Source organism: Carassius gibelio, chromosome B8, assembly GCF_023724105.1.
Source record: "Carassius gibelio isolate Cgi1373 ecotype wild population from Czech Republic chromosome B8, carGib1.2-hapl.c, whole genome shotgun sequence".
Lineage (NCBI taxonomy): Eukaryota > Metazoa > Chordata > Actinopteri > Cypriniformes > Cyprinidae > Carassius > Carassius gibelio.
The window spans coordinates 16,574,128-16,593,185 of NC_068403.1; the positions used below are offsets into that span (position 1 = coordinate 16,574,128).

Sequence of the window (19,058 nt, forward strand, 5' to 3'; positions counted from 1 at the left end):
TATCTATCTATCTATCTATCTATCTATCTATCTATCTATCTATCTATCTATCTATCTATCTATCTATCTATCTATCTATCTGTCTGTCTGTCTGTCTGTCTGTCTGTCTGTCTGTCTGTCTGTCTGTCTGTCTGTCTGTCTGTCTGTCTGTCTGTCTGTCTGTCTGTCTGTCTGTCTGTCTATCTATCTATCTATCTATCTATCTGTCTTTCTGTCTTTCTGTCTGTCTGTCTGTCTGTTTGTCTATCTTGCTAGTTATCTATCTTTATCTTAGCTCTCTATCTGTCTGTGTGAATGTTTATTTGAATGTGTGTGTTTTTGTTGGAAAGATGACCTTGCTTCAAACGTGTGTTTCCTTTGGAAAGTTGAGTGTGGTGGTCACACATCCCTGCACACTTCCTCATTGGCTGATTCACTGTCACCGTGACCAGAGAGTCTGTTCCACACACACACACACACACACACACACACACTAATTCCATCGGATGATTGGCGTTTTGGATGCTAATTTTAAAACCATGTTTGTCTGTTTTTGTAGTCTACACACTGCAAATGACATATATTTTTTTTGCAAAAATGTGTAAGGAATAATAAATATAAATGGATCATATTATATTGTTTCCTTTACAAAACTACAGTACTGTTTCTAAGCTTGAGGTCTTTAAGATTTTTGTTGAAATGTTTTTTAAAATGTAATTTATATGATAAAAAGCTGATTTTTCAGCATCCTTACTCATAACATTATTAGCTTTGCTGCGCAGAAAAATTTCTTACGTAATTATTATCAATGTTCGAAACAGTTGCTTAATATTACTGTGCAAACTCTAATAATTGTTTTCAGGATCCTTTGATGAATAGAAAGTGCAATTTATGTGCAATAGAAATAATTTTATAACACCATAGATGTTGTTACTGTCGCCTTGGATCAATTTAATGCATCCTTGCTGAATAAAAGTATTAATTTCTTTCGAAAACTTTTGAGCGCTAATGTATTTGCAAACACAGGAGAAACAACATTAGGGTGATTTTATGGATGTCCTCTTATGAAACACATCCATTTCCACAGTCGATGTGGCCTTGGTGCTAGCCACAGGAATTGTTTTGCTCATAAGCTCAATTTTAGTGGCTAATCACAAAGTAACACACGCTGCCCTTTGGCATGGCTCTTCCTTCTACATTGGGCAGCAGAGACCTCTTTCTCTCTCTCTGTAATCCTCTACCTCTTTTCTCCTGATCTCTATTTGTTCAGGCTCAGTCTATTATTCAGTCTTTTTAAGCAGGCTACATGCCAGGCCACTCAGCAGGGCTGCCTCCATGTTTCCGGAGTCCTCTCTTTCCTGTTTCTCTCACAGTGAGGTGATTTGACTCCTAGTTGCTCCCATCTTTGTCCTCTCTTAATGTCATCCCATGCAAGCCTGTTGACTGCTGAATGAACCAAGACGCAAGACACTGCAGTTCTGACTAGTGAACAGTAATTCTGGGTGATGCCCTTTTACTCCTGCTTTTTATCACAAAGCCAACAAACTCTCAATCTTTCAAAGTCTTTTGGGACTTTTATGTTAATCACATTGTTTGTGTATGTAAGTGATTGTTGTGCTGGATGGATATGAGTTTATGGGCCTGTCCTGTAGGTTTGAGGAAGTATAAACTGGCTAGTGTGAAATTCAAAATCTTCTCCTTAACAACTGTTAAAATATAATATATTTACTACTGAAATTTAAGTATCTAAAGTAACGTTAGTTTAAATGCACTGTGTACAGAGCAAGAGCTGTGAGAGATCAATGAGTGGATTTCATTATTGATAATCTTTTTGTGTGTGTGTGTGTGTGTGTGCGCACGTGTTTTGTGTACATCTAGATAGCTCTTGACTGTAGCATCAGACTTCTTAACTGAGGCGATCAGCACACCAGATAAGACAGACACATAGTCGATACGTTTGCGTCTGGATGTCTCACCGGTGCTGAGCTGTTCACAGACTGCAGGAAATGAATGACTGTTTTTAGACAACTTGCTCTACAAATACAGACAGAGCGATAACTCACAATAGTCAGGATAGTCTATGAGGATTCATCATGTCTCAGGTTACTGCAGTCTGTGAATCACAGCTGATGTAAATGATAACCATTTTGTGGGTGAGTGTGTGTGTGTGTGTGTGTACTGTACTGTTCACTATACCTTATTTCAAATTTTTTGGTGAACTATTCCTTTAAACGCAGTTGATTCGTATATTAAGGCTGTATGAAGTGCATTTGTATGACTTCAGCTCAGCAGCTGCTCCTCATTTTGAAATCCGAACATGCTCAGTATATTAAAATGGCATCACTAATGCAGCTATTCATCCATGTAGCCCTTAATCCTCATCAATGGTAATTAAAACAAGAACAATGGTGTTGAATTATTCATTGCTTTGTGAGTGATTAAGAGGTTTTAGTTTCCGCTCAGTGGGATCTTGTCAGTCTTCTCCTAAATGGACTGCTTTGACTTCAGTTTCACATTTCCACCAGTGGGCTGTCGTGATTCTACCTTTCATATCGTCCTTTCACTGCCAGGAAAAGAGGGTCTCTGTCATGATTGCAGCTGTCTAGTCTTTCATTGTTCATTTGCTGTGTCAAACTGACTAGACTTCCCAGTCTCAACCTGGTTAGTGTCAGTGATATTCCCTGGAGGTGTGGAAAAAATACTCAGTCTGTCACAGCAGCGAGCAGATTGTATGTAGAAAATGTTGGCTGAAGTTTAGTAAAAAAAAACTCTTCTCATGTTCCCAGAGTCCTCTTAAACAACAGAACTTATTTTAGCTTTACATAATACATTGAACAGTGTATTATTCATTCTTTTTGTAAGTAAAACATCAAATCTATCTTAATATTGTCAGAGGAAAAATTACAATTCAGTTACTGCATTTTACTACACACATTTTTAATAATTCAGTTGTGGCGTCATGCATTAATGATGAACAGGATGCTTAATTGCGGCTGTGATTCAGAGCGATTGTTGATAATGTTTCCAAGAATAAATCTGAAACGGGTGATGAATTCCTAACGGCTTTGTTTGTCTTCGCTTGGCAGACTTTATCTTTTGCTTTCAATTATACGCCAAGGTCTTTATTGCGAAGAGGATAAAGCTCAGTCTTTTTGGCTAAGCTTTCGGTCTTCTGTGTGCATTACATTAAGAGATAAGAGATGTATGAGACACTCTCGGGGAAATGATGTATTGATTATATCAAGCTTTTAAAATTAAGATGGAAAGCTTGACTTAAACCCATTTTTGCTTGTTTGCTTCTTAATGGCAATGGGCGATAAATTATGCACTGTTATTATTATAATGTGTATAATTATATTTAATACATGCATTGCAAATTACTGATATGGTTTAAAAGTATCATATGTAACACTTGTAACTCAACCTGACCTCTCTCTTCTCTTCATTTGCAGACATCCCATTTAGCGGGACCCCCCCTCCAGCATATGTTTATGATGCCGATCGAGGTGAGGACGTTGTGTCCTACACAGATGACTCCCTCTCCTCTCCTCGCCTTCACCCGAAGGGTCGAATTATTAGAGAGCCCCCCTCCTCGGGGTCCCTGGAGTCCATTAAATCAGTAAGGGACATTAAGATACAGAGAACTAGCTTTAACCTTCATTGCTGTCCTAGTGTTTACACACCTCTCCCAAGTGTTTTTGTAGTTAAATAAATCTCAGTCTTGTATTTTGTAAGATAATTATTGTTATAGATGCATGATGTATTGTTTCCATATACTTTAAAGGCCAATATTACAGATTTTTCTATATCAGTTGATATTGCAAATTTAATTGTACATGCTCATTGCCTATATTAAAAAACATACAAAAAGGTTCTGAGTCAGTTAACATTAGTTTTCTGAACTTTTGACCTTTAGTTTTCTTTATCTTTGAGGTGTTTTATATCTGTATATGGGATAGAGTGATCTATGTTTGACCTCTGTAATCTGTATGGGATAGGATTTAGGTTTTATAGGATTACTGAGGAATTGCTAGAGACTGTAGACAGGAATATGTGTTTTTGGCTGAACCCTTAATGTGTTTGTTCATCATGAATATTTTCCAGTCAGAGCTGGATGTCGAAAAAGGGTTGGAGATGAGGAAATGGGTCTTATCAGGGATCCTGGCCAGTGAGGAGACCTATCTGAGCCACTTGGAGGCGCTCTTACTGGTGAGTCTTCAGGGTTTGCTGGGTCTGTTTTACTGCACGATTGCTCACGAAAGAGGGTCAAAGATCACCATTATAGTGGTGCTGAGCTTTGCACATTGCACTCCACCCAGGTGGTTACAAATGGGACCCCCTTTTGACCTCCTGTTTTTTTTCTGTTTGTTTTTTTTTTTTTCTAAGCCCATGAAGCCCCTGAAAGCTGCTGCCACCACCTCCCAGCCCATGTTAACCCTCCAGCAGATAGAAACCATTTTCTTCAAAGTGCCTGAGCTCCACGAGATCCATAAAGACTTTTATGATGGCCTGTTACCCAGAGTGCAACAGTGGAGCAACCATCAATGTGTGGGTGACCTCTTCCAGAAACTGGTGAGCAGCGTTGCATTAAAATTAAAATAGCCTTTCATTTTTTTTTATTAACTAGGTCAGTTGATTATGCAAAAATTAGGAATTACACATGGTTATTTCATATATTTTAGGAATAATAAAATTCTGACTGATAGTAATTAAGCCAGTAATTACTTTCATGTTTTGACTGATAACCATTAATGCTGTAAAATTTTGTCTAAATAAATAAAAAAAGCAATCATTTTAAATGCTCCAAGTCATCACAACATTATAATCTACAGTATGAAAAAGGGAAATTCATGGATATTCGTCAGTCTTGCTAAAGATTATATTTAACAGTGTTATTCAAGATTAACGTGCACAATTAATAATAATAATTTTGTCTATTCTAAATAGTTTTCTTAGAATTTTGCATTTTCCGGCAAAAAAAAAAAAAAAAAAAGTGTAGAATGATATACTGTAATCACTTGTTCATTTCTGTGTTATCTAATAATAGGCTAGTGTTACTGTTACTCATTGTAACAACTGAATTGTGCTGTCACTTGATGCCACATGCACGTGTCTAATTGGGGTAATCCATACATGATGTTTCTGTCAGACCACCCAAGAGGGATTTTTTTAAACTGTTTATAAATGCAGTCATCATCAAAGCATGTCTCTCTGGTCCTCCCTGAGGAGAATTTCCTTTGATAACTGGTTTAGTAAGCTTCGCGAGCAACAGCCACATCATTCCTCTCGGCACAATTAGCTGTGGAAACTGAAACTTTACCCCCATCTTTATAGACGGCCGCAGGACTTGACGCTCGTGCAGATGAAAGCATTTCAGAGCCACATGACTGCATGTAAAGCAGATAGGGGGTCTTGCTCTTAGATCGGCGGGGCTGCGCTCAGAAATGCTGGGGTAGGGTGTTGTAGCCAGGTGCACAGATTACATGACCAACATCACATTTTGCTTACGGTATCGATTGTTAAGTAAGATGCATGGTTTGCCTTTTCACCCTCTTCTTGGTTTTCTCTTGAGATCTATGAATTGTGACTTTATTTATTGTATTTTACAACGTTATACCAAAAGAGTTTCCAGTAATCCCACAGAGATTATATTGTTATATTGCAAATACTTGTTGTTATTATTTGAGGAATTATCGATTTGCAGAGCTGAGCAGTTTTGTAGCCTATTTCTTTTTCTTTGCACAGATGTGTTTGCATGGAAAAGTATTTAGAAAGCACAACTATTTGGGAGAATATGCCATGTCCTTTACGTTTTGGAATGTGTGTGTGTGTGTGTTTGCAGTGACATAGTTATCTGCCAGGGTGTGTGTGTTTTACACAGAGAGGGGTAAATAAACAGGAAATCCCACAGAGTTTTCAGTGGACAGGGAGTCCGGTGTCTGCTCTGTTTCCCAGAGAGCATGATGTCATAGAGCAGGGGTGCGCGTGTCTGCCCTGGAAACCCACTCACTGCTGGGCATTCCCTTGCCCTCTCCCTCTCCCTGTGGACCAGCAGCTCTCACGCCATGGGATATACCCAACCCATGACTCCTCAGAAGCATTGAGTCCAAAAAACGGGCTCAGATTTTTTCTTATAACTTGCAGTAGGCAATTCAGATGTTGGTTTAGTAATGACGAATTTGTCAGACTGATTAAATCTTTTTGAACAGATTATGAATAAAAACAGCTTCTAAGAGTGAATTAGGATACACTGGACATGCGGTATGTTTTTAACTCATTAAAATGAACCTGCCCAGTTATTTGTTCATGAATCAAAATACAATTGTCTTGCTGTAGATTTTTGACCCCCTCACTGCTAAATGAACTGGTTCATAAGACTCAATTGTTTGTGAATCAGAATACAGTGGTCATGCTATATATTTTTGATTCACTGAAATGAACCAGTCCTTTTTTACATGCACCCTTCAAGTACAACTCAATGAAAAGATGTTTCCTGACAATATTTCTGTTTTATTACTTTTAAAACAAAATGCAAACTTACATTCACAACTCAAAATATAGCTGTAGATGAAGCTAAAGATATGTCTTCAGACCCCTTCACTAGAGGAGAGTCTTTAGAAAGAGGTTCTTTACACTCTTTAAGTAGTATTCATCTTTTATCAGTGAGCGGAGTTAACAGCGCGATGTAATCCGTCTTTTTTCTGATCTCAGGGTAATGATGCTCATATTCTGGATGGCTCACAAGTTTCCCCAGTTGCAGTATAATGGCTGTGTTGAAGGAAGTGCTTAACCTCTCTGTCTCGTGACGAGCCCCATCACAAGTCCTTCTCTTATTTACCCCAGTGTTGGCAGCACTCGAGATGTTGCCATGGAAAAGGCTTGATATCTGTGCCCATTTCACAGTTGTTGTCTTTTGAATGGTGTTTTTCTTCGTGACACAAATGCTCATTCACAGCGACATAGTTTTCACTTCGTTTACACCAAATCACTTCTTTTTTGTTCTCTTAAAATTGAGTTTTTAGACAAACTCTGGAAAAAGTGTTTTTTTTGTGTTTGTTTGTGTGTGTGTGTGTGTGCTATATGTTCATTTCATTATTGTTTTGTAAGTGATATTTGCTTTGATTTTTCTTTATGATATTACATGAAACATTCAAAGATTTGTTTGATGTTGTGGAATTAATGGCAAGGCTATGGTTGTACATTTTGAAGAATTAATAATGCACAGTAAATATTCGAATGGTTCGTTATAATAGCACTATTTGCTTAGATTACAATGGGTTCAATCATGTAATGATTTATATTTTTATTATGAATGTATAATTTTGATAGTTTAAAGGGATTGTTCAACCAAAAATTTAAATCTGCTGAAACTGTACTTACCCTTAGGCTAAGATTTAAATGTATTTGTTTCTTCATCAAAACAGATTCGGGGAAAATTTAGCATTACGTCACTTGGTCAACAGTGTAGTGAATGGGTGCCATCAGAATGAGAGTCCAAACAGCTGATAAAAACATCACAATGATCCACAAGTAATCCAGTCCAGTACAAAAGCTATGTGTTTGTAAGAAATAAATCTATAATTAATATGTTTTTAATTTCAAATGAGTCCATTGTATTGCTTTTATAGTGAATTCTGAAGAATCAGGAAAGAAACCGATCAACAGATCAAGCACTGTTTACAGTGAAAACTATGTCTGTGGATTTTAATGCAAGAGAACATGTTTGGAATTTTTGTGATGTTTTTATCAGCTGTTTAATCTGACGGCACCCATTCACTGCAGAGGATGCAAGTGATGTTATGCTACATTTCTCCAAATCTGTTTTGATGAAGAAAATCTTGGCTGGCCTATAGATGAGTACATTTTCAGCAAAAATGTATTTTTGGCTAAACTATTCCTTTAAGATTGAACCAGTACATCACTGTGATCATTTGTCTGCTGTGTTGAGCGCTGTTGTATTAAAGCAGCATCAGGCTGGTATTTACTTGTCTTTGAATATCAGAAGCATGTCGACCATGCCAAAACAGGCCACGAAAAACTGCCTGCTCTACCTTAGTAAGCAGAATTAAGCCACTGTAATGTACATGAGTAATCCGCCTCTAGCACTGAGACTTCTTCTGTCTCACTCTCTCCTGTTGTTTTATCTTCCCACACAGGCCAGCCAGCTCGGCGTGTACAGAGCTTTTGTGGACAACTATAAGGTTGCCGTGGAAACAGCCGAAAAGTGTTGTCAAGCCAATTCTCAGTTTGCAGAGATTTCAGAGGTCAGTTGTGAGGGCACTTACATTATACTGTCAAAACAAAGCCTGATATCTTTGCCTCCTTGTAAATTTGTGTATTTGTTTACCGTTCCACCTCCAGAATCTGAAAGTCAAGAGCGCTAAAGAGAGTAAAGATCAGAATGCCAAGAACTCTCTGGAAAGTAAGTCGTTTTTCCACATTTACTGTCCTTTTTCACCACTTAGTATTCTGATCACTCTTTTGCCTCACTCGTTCTCAGCGCTGCTGTATAAACCAGTGGATCGAGTCACTCGCAGTACCCTCGTCCTCCACGTGAGTAAAACTAAAAGAACATGTAAAAGAAAACCAATCATTTTTCTGACGTGAGAATGTTTGCATGTTAGTGGTGTAACGATGCTGATGTTTTATTTGGATGAGCTTAGGCTGTGTTTATTTACACCTTACACGTGTTTTGCCATATTTGAAAAGTCTGTGTGTTTCAGGACCTGTTGAAGCACACCCCATCCAGTCATCCAGATCACCCCCTCCTGCAGGATGCCCTCCGCATTTCCCAGAACTTCCTCTCCAGCATTAATGAGGAGATCACGCCCCGCCGTCAGTCTATGACTGTGAAGAAAGGAGAGGTCAGTGCTGCCCAGTGACAGACCTGACATTTTTCTCTCTTTCTGGGTTTTGAACATGGTAGCTGTATTGCTGTCAAATCAATGCAGGGTCAAAAAGCTCTCGGATTTCATCCAAAATATCTTGATTTGTGTCCTGAAGATGAACCAAGGTCTAATGGGTTTAGAACATGAGGGGGAGTAATTAATGACAGAATTTTCATTTTTGGGGGAACTATCTCTGTAAGTCTGATAAAATACTATAAATATAAAAAAACATGAAAGATAAACAACTCTGAAGACAAAATGTCATGGTGTCTTTTTATGACAAAGCAAGGTTTATTAAGACTTTAAAAAGTGGCTCCTTTAAAAATGAATTATTTTTATGGGTATAATTTATGTAAAAAAAAAAAAAAAAAAAAAAAAATATATATATATATATATATATATGGTTTACATTGAAAAATATATTTAAAAATCTTTTTGAAAGTAATTATTAATATGTGTATGAGTTCAAGGGGTCCAGGCCACAAGAAAAATCCTTGCTGATAAACTCTTGTACTGTAACCCTTAGTAATATTTTTACGACAAATGTAAAAATGTATATCAGTGTCCCGTCAACAATACAATCATCTCCACCTTCTTGTTCCCCTTCCTCCTTGCTTTTTTTATGAAATGAGAAGCATCTCAACACCCTTTCCAGCGTCAGAATGAACACAAATGTGTATTTGCACACTCTCCCGACCCCTCTGAACTCAGTTGAGCTTGCATTAGACTTCCTCGCAGATTACTGGAAAACTGTGTGGGAAGTGACTCTCTGATTGTAGGCTTGTGGACATGCCAGGCATTTTTATTGAAGAAAATGCCGAGATACAATTCAAAGATAGCAATCATTTATTATTATAATTATTAAAGGGATGTCTGACATAAGCTGGGGAACAGTACAGCCCAGCTTAATCATGATTCCAGTAAAGAATTATACTAAGATGTTTTTATTTTTTATCACTTTGCAGGAACTGATGATAAAACATCATTATAGAATCCTACAAGAAAGCATTCATCAAAAATACATTTTTTCGACATCAACTATGCGCCTTTGCCAGACACACGAGGCCTTAAATATCTTTTTGTTAAGACTGCCAAATGGAATGTTTGAAAACAGAAGCTTTCAAGAATAAAGCATTCTAAATAAATATTACAATTCTAATATGATCATTTAATGAAAAAACATCACAAAAAACAGAATATATATTACCAAAAACCTAATAATAGAATAATATTGAAAATATCTTTCACAGCACATTTACATTTTCATTTAGAGGTCCAACAATGCCTGTTCAGAAAGAAACTAATTTTACTTCACTGCATTATCATTTGTCAGGGTATCTTGGTCCATGTCCTGTTTAATTATTGTGATGGAGATGATGGATTTCCAGTTCGTGGCCATGTGCTGCTTCTCATCTTCGGCTGTTTTAGCAGATGTCTCTAAATGTGGCCAAAGTCAATACTGCACCCGTATATCATGTTGGCCAAATCCTGGTGTACTTTGGGAGAAAAAAAATGCAAGTTTAGACATAAGGGATAAACACACACACACACTGAAGCCAGGGTCACAGGTCATAGCCATTGTTTTGAATGCATCAACACACACACACAGAGACATTCAGACCATGAAAAGAGCAGATGTCTTTCACATATGCCGCACACCCTTCAATTAGGGGAAGATTCGGTCACCCAAGAGTGCAAATGCACACCCAGTTGTAAAGAATGACCTGAGATGAACATCTTGTACAGAACTTTGATATTGCTTTGCTATTTTAAGGACAAAATTTAGTTTTAGTATTTTTTTTAGTGGAATATATTGTTTTCAATTCATTTAAGGTTAACACTTTTCCTCTAATCTGACAAACAGTAGGTAGTTACCATCAATATCTGCCTTTTGTAAATCATCTCACCCAGCACACTTTTTTCATCCTATCGAGCCGCGCTTGTCCATGGTTGAAACCCCCTCAGGCTGCCATCATTATCGTGAAAATAGCTCCCGTGACTCACCCACCATAGCGCAGTTTCTTAAGTGTGCCATGCCTCCATCTGAGTGAATGAGTCTGAGCCTCTCATTGGCTGTTTTCCTCCTCACCTACTTTAAATGACCCTATGCTTCAGGCAAAATAGTGACTGCCTCTGATTCACAGGGCAGTGAACAACACATTAACGCCCCCTATTGGTAAACGGTTGAAACTATGTGTGTTTTTGGTAAAAACCCTTTTCACATTCCCAGAGTTCACAAAAGCAGAGAGTGTCAAACTACAACAAATATATATAAAAAATCCACAACAGCAATTTATAACTTTCCAAAAGAGGAAAAAATATACAAAGAGAGTGATTATTTGTGTTGGTCAGAACAGAAAAGATGTCGAATTTGTCATCAGTCTCTTGTATTAAAACACTCGCACAGCAGCATTAAGTAGTTTCTATAATTTAATGTCAAGGTATTATAAGACAAAGTATAGTTTTATAGATGTGCATTATATATATATATATATATATATATATATATATATATATATATATATATATATATATATATATATATATATATATATATATATATATATATATATATATATATATATAAAATGAAAATATGGAAACTGTTAGATTTACATGTCTTTCAATGTCTTTAAAGAATCGACAGCTTCTCAGAGACCAGTTTATGGTGGAGTTAGTAGAAGGGGCACGAAAACTTCGGCATGTCTTCCTCTTTACCGACCTCCTGCTTTGCGCCAAATTGAAGAAACAAACCGGAGGGCAAGTCAATCTACCTTTATTTTTCACCTGTAGAAACATTCCTCATTTCAAAGTTGGGTTTTTTATTTCTTTATCATAATTTGTGACCTCTGGTTTCTGGCTCTTCCTGTGTTCAGGAAGGGGCAGCAGTATGACTGTAAGTGGTATATCCCACTAGCTGACGTCACCTTTCAGACCATCGATGAATCGGAGTCTTCGCCGGTCCCCCAGATACCAGTGGAGGAGATCGATGCTATGAAGGTCAAGATCTCCCAGATCAAGAACGAGATTCAGAGAGAAAAGGTAGATTAAATATAGTATAATAATAAATAAAGTGGATTAAATATTAAACACTCAGTTTTGTGTTCATGGTTTCTCACCTCCTTCCTCTCTTTCTCTCATGTTTTCAGAGAGTTTGTAAAAGAGGTAAAGTCCTTGATCGTCTCAAGAAGAAACTGTGCGAACAGGAATCTCTGCTGTTGCTCATATCTCCATGCATGGCCTTCAGAGTCAGCAACAGGAACGGCAAGGTGAATCAAGACCAGGCAAATTTCCATGTTTTGAAATTTCCCAAAAGAAAACATATTAACATTGGACTTTTAATATAGTCTATTAAAAAATGTAAATAAAACACTCCCAAAAGTTCTTATTTCCTGTGTTTTATTTGTGTATTCCAGGGCTATACGTTCCTGATTTCATCTGATTACGAGCGAGAAGAATGGAGGGAGATCATTCGGGAACAGCAGAAAAAGTGTAAGCATCGCTGGTCCTCGCAGAAACCTTCCTACCTTCCAAGAAAATCACAGCAGGACTCTTTAAACTGCTCTTTCCCTTCAGTCACTTACTGGTTAAATGCAGATATTGCCGAACTTCACTGAGTGAGTCCCTCTTGGTTCTCTCACAGGTTTCAAGAGTTTTTCTTTGACTTCCCTGGAGTTGCAGATGCTCACCAACTCCTGCGTGAAGCTCCAGACAGTTCACAATGTTCCTCTGACAATCAATAAAGAAGGTGAGTGCCTTTTTTGTTTTGTTTTATTAAGATCTATATTGTCTATATTTGATGTCTTTCTACTGTATTTTCTTTCTCCCATTAGATGATGAATCCACGGGGCTGTATGGCTTTCTAAATGTGATTGTTCATTCTGCAACCGGGCTGAAACAGAGCTTGAGTAAGTTGTCTGGCACGGGACGTCTCACCTAGTTTAGTGTGTTTTTTCAGCACTTACAATTAGATGGAATGAAATCCGGCTCACAGTAATCATTAAATTATTGAATGCCTCCCTAATATGTGCGCACATGCATGAAAACACCTGACCTGCTCCCTGCTGTTGTTGGGCAGAGTTCTGTCTATGAGCAGCTGTGGGATGGGTGGATTAACAGGGAACACTGCGTTCCTTCTTAAAGCTAACGCTCCATCACTAATTGATGTATCTCTTTGTTCTCGCTCGTTCATTGCTTTCTTGTAGGATTTGTCCTCAATAACATCTTCCTTACTGTATATACCATGGTGACAATAAAAAGATAAGTAATAAGAGCCCAAAGCTCTTCACATTAAAAGTAAAGAAATATATTCTTACAACTAGACTATATGCACTACCAGTGAAAAGTCCGTAAGCTTTTTAAATTGCTACTTTTTATACAAAAGATTTACATTTTTCTTATAAATCCTTTATTGCGCACCAAATCAGAATTAGCATGATTTCTGAAAGATCATGTGACACTGAAGACTGAAGTAATGGCAGCTGAAAATTCATTTTTTGACTATTAATATTTCACAATATTACTGTTTTACTGTATTTTGAGCAAACTTCTATCAAAAACATTAAAACATTTTACCACCCCCACATTTCTGAAGGATTATGTAAATAAATAAGAATTGTATAATGTTATACAGTGTTGACAGCTGCTCTTGATTGCTTATTCATTTAAATAATTGTTTAATTTTTTTATATATTATTCTTTTTTTCTAAAATTTTTAATGCAGTAATTTCTACACAAGAATTAAGCATATCAAATAAAAAGAAAATGTGTATTAAAATATACTTGTAAAAATGTAACAATTACTGTAATAGTTATTTGGGATTTTGGACGTACTGCCCATCCCCGTGTGGAAAAAAAACTTTCAATTTCTGAATCATATAAAACAAACAAAAAAATGAACATTTGATCATGGTTTTGTATGTAAGTGGCTTGTTGTCTCTTGTCTCCCCCTCCAGATCTGTACTGTACATTGGAGGTGGACTCGTTCGGCTATTTTGTGAACAAAGCGAAAACTCGTGTGTATAGAGACACCACAGAGCCAAACTGGAATGAGGTCAGAACTGCAGCCCATCCTCGGCACCTAGTTGCCTTCAGAAACATTTAGAGAAACCTAGGGCATTTGAGAGACGGATAGAATAATTAATCCTTGTGCTACGATCAAATTCGATCCCACTAGATGAGCTCGAATCACACCCCTGCAGCTTTAAATATAAAAAGACATTATAATGCAAGTTGAACAATGTGATTAAATGGAGGTTGGACTCTCTTTTGGCAGGAGTTTGAGATCGAGCTAGAGGGCTCTCAGACCCTCAGACTGCTGTGCTACAGTAAGGTCAAACAGTGCAGGGATGATGGAGAGAACATGGATCGCATCATGGCCAAAGGACAGATTCAGGTTTGCCTGCTTATTATATGATATTTCAAAATATGTGACCCTGGTCATAAGGGTCAATTTTTTAAGACTGAGATTTATACATCTGAAATATGAATAAATAAGCTTTCCATTGATGTAATGTATGGATTGTTATGATAGGACATTATTTGGCAGGGATATAACTATTTGAAAATCTAGAATCTGAGGGTGCAAAACAATTGCCTTTAAATTTGTCTAAATTAAGTTCTTAGAAATGCATATTACTAATCAAAAAACAAGTTTTGGTATATTTACAAAAGGAAGTTTACAATTTTTTTTTTTACATAATATCCTAATGATTTTTGGCATAAAAGAAAATTTTGACCCATACAATGTACTGTATTGTTGGCTATAGCTACAAATATAGCCGTGCTACTTATGACTGGTTTTGAACTGCTTATGTCCTCACCAACAAACACTGGACAGTTAACAGCTCAGATATCACCTGTTCTCATTTTAAACACTGTTGAACACGGTTGTTTTGCTTTAGCATATTATCAGACTTACTTTCACAGTGCTCTTTTTTAATAGTAGTGTATTTTAGTAGATCTCCAACTAAAAAATTGTGTTTATTACTGAATTAATCCAATTATACAGTATATTTGATACATTTCCATAGAAGTACATTTTCACTATTGTGAAGTGACTGACACTGTTACTCTGTGCACAAATCCAAGTAATCAATTAGGAAATTGTGTTATTTCGTTATCGATTTTATTGATCAATCATAAATCCCAGGATAAAACAAGCAATCTATAACCTGCTTATCCATAGTGACTAAGCATTTACATTTTTAATTCCTAATGCAATGAACAGGACAAAGCGGGTAAGTTGTTCAGGTGGATAATGCGGTGGTGTGCTCGTGTCACCAGAGAAACCTGAGCTCCGGCTTTAGGGAAATGCTTAGGTGTTGTGCTAGAGAGGGATTAGAAGGACTGTGTTGCTGTTTGGAAATGCTCCAAAGAGAAAGTGGGACATGACACGCTGACAGAGTCCCAGAGAGGCAGGTGGGAAACTACGGATGAGTTCAGTTCAAGTCAGCATCAGCAAATGAAAGCTTTTGTCTTAATCACATGACCCTTTGTTTTTTTTTTTCTGTGGCCACAGACCATATAGATCACAGCTGTTTAGTCTAAACACTCCAAACAAGATCCTTTATATCTGTTCACATAGAGTTCAGACTTTTTCAGTATCTTCTCAAATGATTGTCATGGCAGGATATATACTACATATACTGCCCTAAACATGAGAACTGGCACATTTCTTAGCTGATACGCAGAAAAGCACTTGAACGGACCCTTGAAATTGTCTTGAATGTGTTGTTGGTAGGTCAGCTGCCACACTGGGCCGTAATCATCAGGGTGGGAGGAGATTCTGTAGTTAATCCCAGCGCTCCATCTGTGTGACAGCTCCGTCAGGGAAGCTATGTGTGTGAACTCAAGAATATATCAGAGACATTCACAATGCACTGCTTCAGGGTGACATGGAACGCCAGTTGGCCGTTGTGCTAGAAGATCGAAATTGGACTGTGCTTCTGTGAGCGGAGAGGGATTCCTGTTCCTGTACCCTGCTGCTTCTTGTCAATAACATAGTAGCATTCTTTGAGGAACCTGAGCCAGATGGGAAAAAAGGAGCAGATGCAGGATAGTGAAGGGCATTATGGTGGAATAAAGCCTGTGAGCAGTAAACTGATGAAGGAAGAGTTGATTAGCATCTGTGCGGTGGAGGAAGAGGAGAAACAGGAGGAGGAGGAGGTGGACATTGGCCTCAGGAGGGGTCCCAGCACTGGGGCTCGACTCTGGGGTAGAGTTCGCAGCACGCTTCTCAGGCAGAAGGTAACAAGAGCCTTGAGTCCTCATGCGTGGAGATTTAGGAAATAAACTTATTTGGTTTGAGATGAATATTGTTAAGCAGGCTGGTTAGGAATTGAGATTTTGAATTGTTTGATGTGGATTTAGCTATCCGTCACTTCAAGGTTATTTATCATTGGTCAGCATTTTGTTGGTTTGGTAAGTAGGGTATGTTTTATTTGTTAGTGATCTGAAAAATATTACGGCTTGAGACTTATTGATGGAGTACATAAGAAATAAAAAACTGGTGTATGGCATGTGATTACAAACTGGTGACCTCCAGGGGGCAGCAAGGGACCGCTGGGGGTCAAAATGTGTTTTTGGGACAGTCAAAGTTAAGTTACAGTTAGCTATTAAATCTGCATTCGTTTTGTGGAAACTACAATTTAAAAGCAATGCTTTTAAAAATGTTTTTTAAATGTAATTTATTCTTGTGATTGCAAATCTGAATTTTCAACAAGCATTACTCCAGTCTTTAGTGCCACATAGTTCATAAATGATTCAAATATGCTGATTTGCTTCTTAAGACATACTTATTATTATCATCAATGTTAAAAATAGTAAAATAGTTGTGCAGCTTAATATTTTTGTGTAAACTGATGATTAAACATCACACATGAATCTAGACACAGCCTAAGTCAATGAGTTAGCCCATGATGACATGATGTATACAAAAGACTCCAGATGTGTTCTGAACATATGAAATATGACGTTGATTTTTGCTGCATTTCACCATGTACGAGTGCACCAGTTGCCTCGAATTACACAAGTCGGATATTTTGGCATGAGTAAAGCTAACCAATCAATACAAGTTTTTCCATTGGCAGCAAGCTGGTAATTCATGTTATCACAACACCCATAGCAAACCACAATAAATACAAACTGACGCCCTGGTATTAGAGACATGATTAGAACAGAATCTGTCACCAGATTAATGCTGACAACTATGACTATGTGGACGATATGTAATACCATAAAAATGGGGAGGATGGACATATCATAAAGAAGGGAAACTGTACTGATGTTACTGTTCTTTAGGTTTTTGTCTGTTTCAGTTAAGCTGAAATAGCATTGTGCATTGGTTTGCATCATTCACATAATGTACTGTGTGTCTGGGCAGCTATTCATTTGTCCTGGCTCAGTGCATTTGTTTATTTATTTTTGTGAAATATAGATACTTTCCAGTAGAGTGTTTACTGAGCTGCCGTTTTTAGCAGGTGACTCAGTGTTTGAGTCACGCTCAGATAAGGATTATCCTCTTGATTGACATTTGTCCCTGTTTTCACAGCTGGATCCTCAGGCGCTGCAGGGTAAAGACTGGCAGAGGACAGTTATCAGCATGAATGGGGTCAGTGGGACAAAACTCATCCTGCACAATAATAACACAGTTACTAATAATAAATTCATATATAAATGGCCATTTATATTTAAACAGGCCAGCACACTTGATTAAGATCATCTGGATATGTCTGGGAAGTGAATAATATATGTTGCTGTATCATTGCTGAACACTGAAATTTTGATATCTTGTAACTATATATACTATAGATATGTAAAGATATGTAAATACGATTATGTAGAAAAGGTTTTTGTATTTTTACTGCCCTACAAGTGGTATAACAGATACATTTCAGTACTTGTCATTTGTCAGAATAATAACTAAAATTACATAAATGACCCTGTTCAAAACTTCCCATATATATTTTACACTAACTTGTGAAATGTTTTTGTGTGTGTCTATGTCTATTTATATATACTGTAGTATCATTCAAAAGTGGGGTCAGGACGCTTTACTTTTTTTTTTTTTTAGTTTCATTTGTTTAAGGCAGCATTTATTTGAAAATTTGGTAAAAAAAACAGTAATATTGTTACAATTGAAAATTACTGTTTTTTTTTGTTTTTTTTGTTTTTTTATATATATATTTTTAAAACGTAATTTAAATTCCTGTAAAGGCAAAGCTAAATATTTAGCAACTTCAGTCAATTTTTACATCAGTCTTCAGAATCTCATGATCTTTCACAAATCATTCTAATATGCTAATTTGATGCTCAAGTAACATTTCTTATCATATAGAAAACAGTTGCACTACTTATTTTATTAATTTATTTATTATTAAAAAAAATTTAGGATTAGTTTAGTAGAGAAATCGATAGAAATCTCTTGTAACAATGTAAAATAGATCAATTTAATGCATTCTTACTGAATAAAAGTATTGAGTTCTTTAGCCAGAGCTGTACTTTTTTCAGTTAACATTCTTCAATCAGTATATAACAATCATTTGTCTGCCATCAAGTTTTTGCAATATGAAGCACAATGATGGATTATCATGGTCATGTGGCTTGATTTTAAACTGATGGCCATAGTTTCCAGTGATTTAATTTGTGATTACTAGATAGGTTGGATTGAGTAGTTTTGTTCTCATCAGTGAGATGTTTTTGTGCACATTCATCACTCTTTCCAGATTGAGGTCAAGCTGTCGATGCGGTTTACCAGCAGAGAGTTCAGTCTGAAGAGGATGCCGTCCAGGAAACAGTCCGGAGTGTTTGGAGTCAAAATCGGGGCTGTTACTAAGTGAGTCAACCAGTTAATCAGTCAATCCAGTGTATGACTGATACAAATACACTATACACAGTTTTAATAATAAAAAAAAAAAAACGTATTACATTATTTTCCCTTTTAAAAGAGAAGAAAATGAATAGCATTTCAGTAAAGAAATATGTCACATTATATGATTCCTGTCATATTAGTAGCCTTATAAAAGCTAAATATGACTTATTTTCACTCTGTAACCACATATTTTTGGATATTTTCAAAACTGAAAACTTGTATTTAAGTAGTGCTGTATCCACACCACTAGATGTCAGTATAAGTCAAAAATGACTGTTTAAAAGGCTACTGTTTGCGCTTATATTGAAGAGAGAGTTCAC

General features: G+C 36.9%; 1 protein-coding gene across 2 annotated transcripts in view; it reads left to right on the plus strand.

Moving 5' to 3' along the window:
- LOC127963966 (breakpoint cluster region protein) overlaps positions 1–19,058 on the plus strand; it is a 38,991-nt gene that overhangs the window by 15,172 nt on the left and 4,761 nt on the right. The window contains exons 3-19 of one of the 2 annotated variants that reach the window (XM_052564073.1): positions 3,432–3,598; positions 4,084–4,188; positions 4,366–4,551; positions 8,136–8,243; positions 8,341–8,401; positions 8,480–8,532; positions 8,703–8,843; positions 11,506–11,631; positions 11,748–11,909; positions 12,017–12,136; positions 12,284–12,359; positions 12,511–12,615; positions 12,701–12,775; positions 13,823–13,920; positions 14,143–14,262; positions 17,419–17,478; positions 18,593–18,702. In XM_052564073.1, the coding sequence (XP_052420033.1) occupies positions 3,432–3,598; positions 4,084–4,188; positions 4,366–4,551; positions 8,136–8,243; positions 8,341–8,401; positions 8,480–8,532; positions 8,703–8,843; positions 11,506–11,631; positions 11,748–11,909; positions 12,017–12,136; positions 12,284–12,359; positions 12,511–12,615; positions 12,701–12,775; positions 13,823–13,920; positions 14,143–14,262; positions 17,419–17,478; positions 18,593–18,702 (1,873 nt within the window). Of the gene's footprint in view, positions 1–3,431; positions 3,599–4,083; positions 4,189–4,365; positions 4,552–8,135; positions 8,244–8,340; positions 8,402–8,479; positions 8,533–8,702; positions 8,844–11,505; positions 11,632–11,747; positions 11,910–12,016; positions 12,137–12,283; positions 12,360–12,510; positions 12,616–12,700; positions 12,776–13,822; positions 13,921–14,142; positions 14,263–15,654; positions 16,116–17,418; positions 17,479–18,592; positions 18,703–19,058 lie in introns of those variants that run through there. The other variant, XM_052564074.1, reaches the window with a different exon arrangement.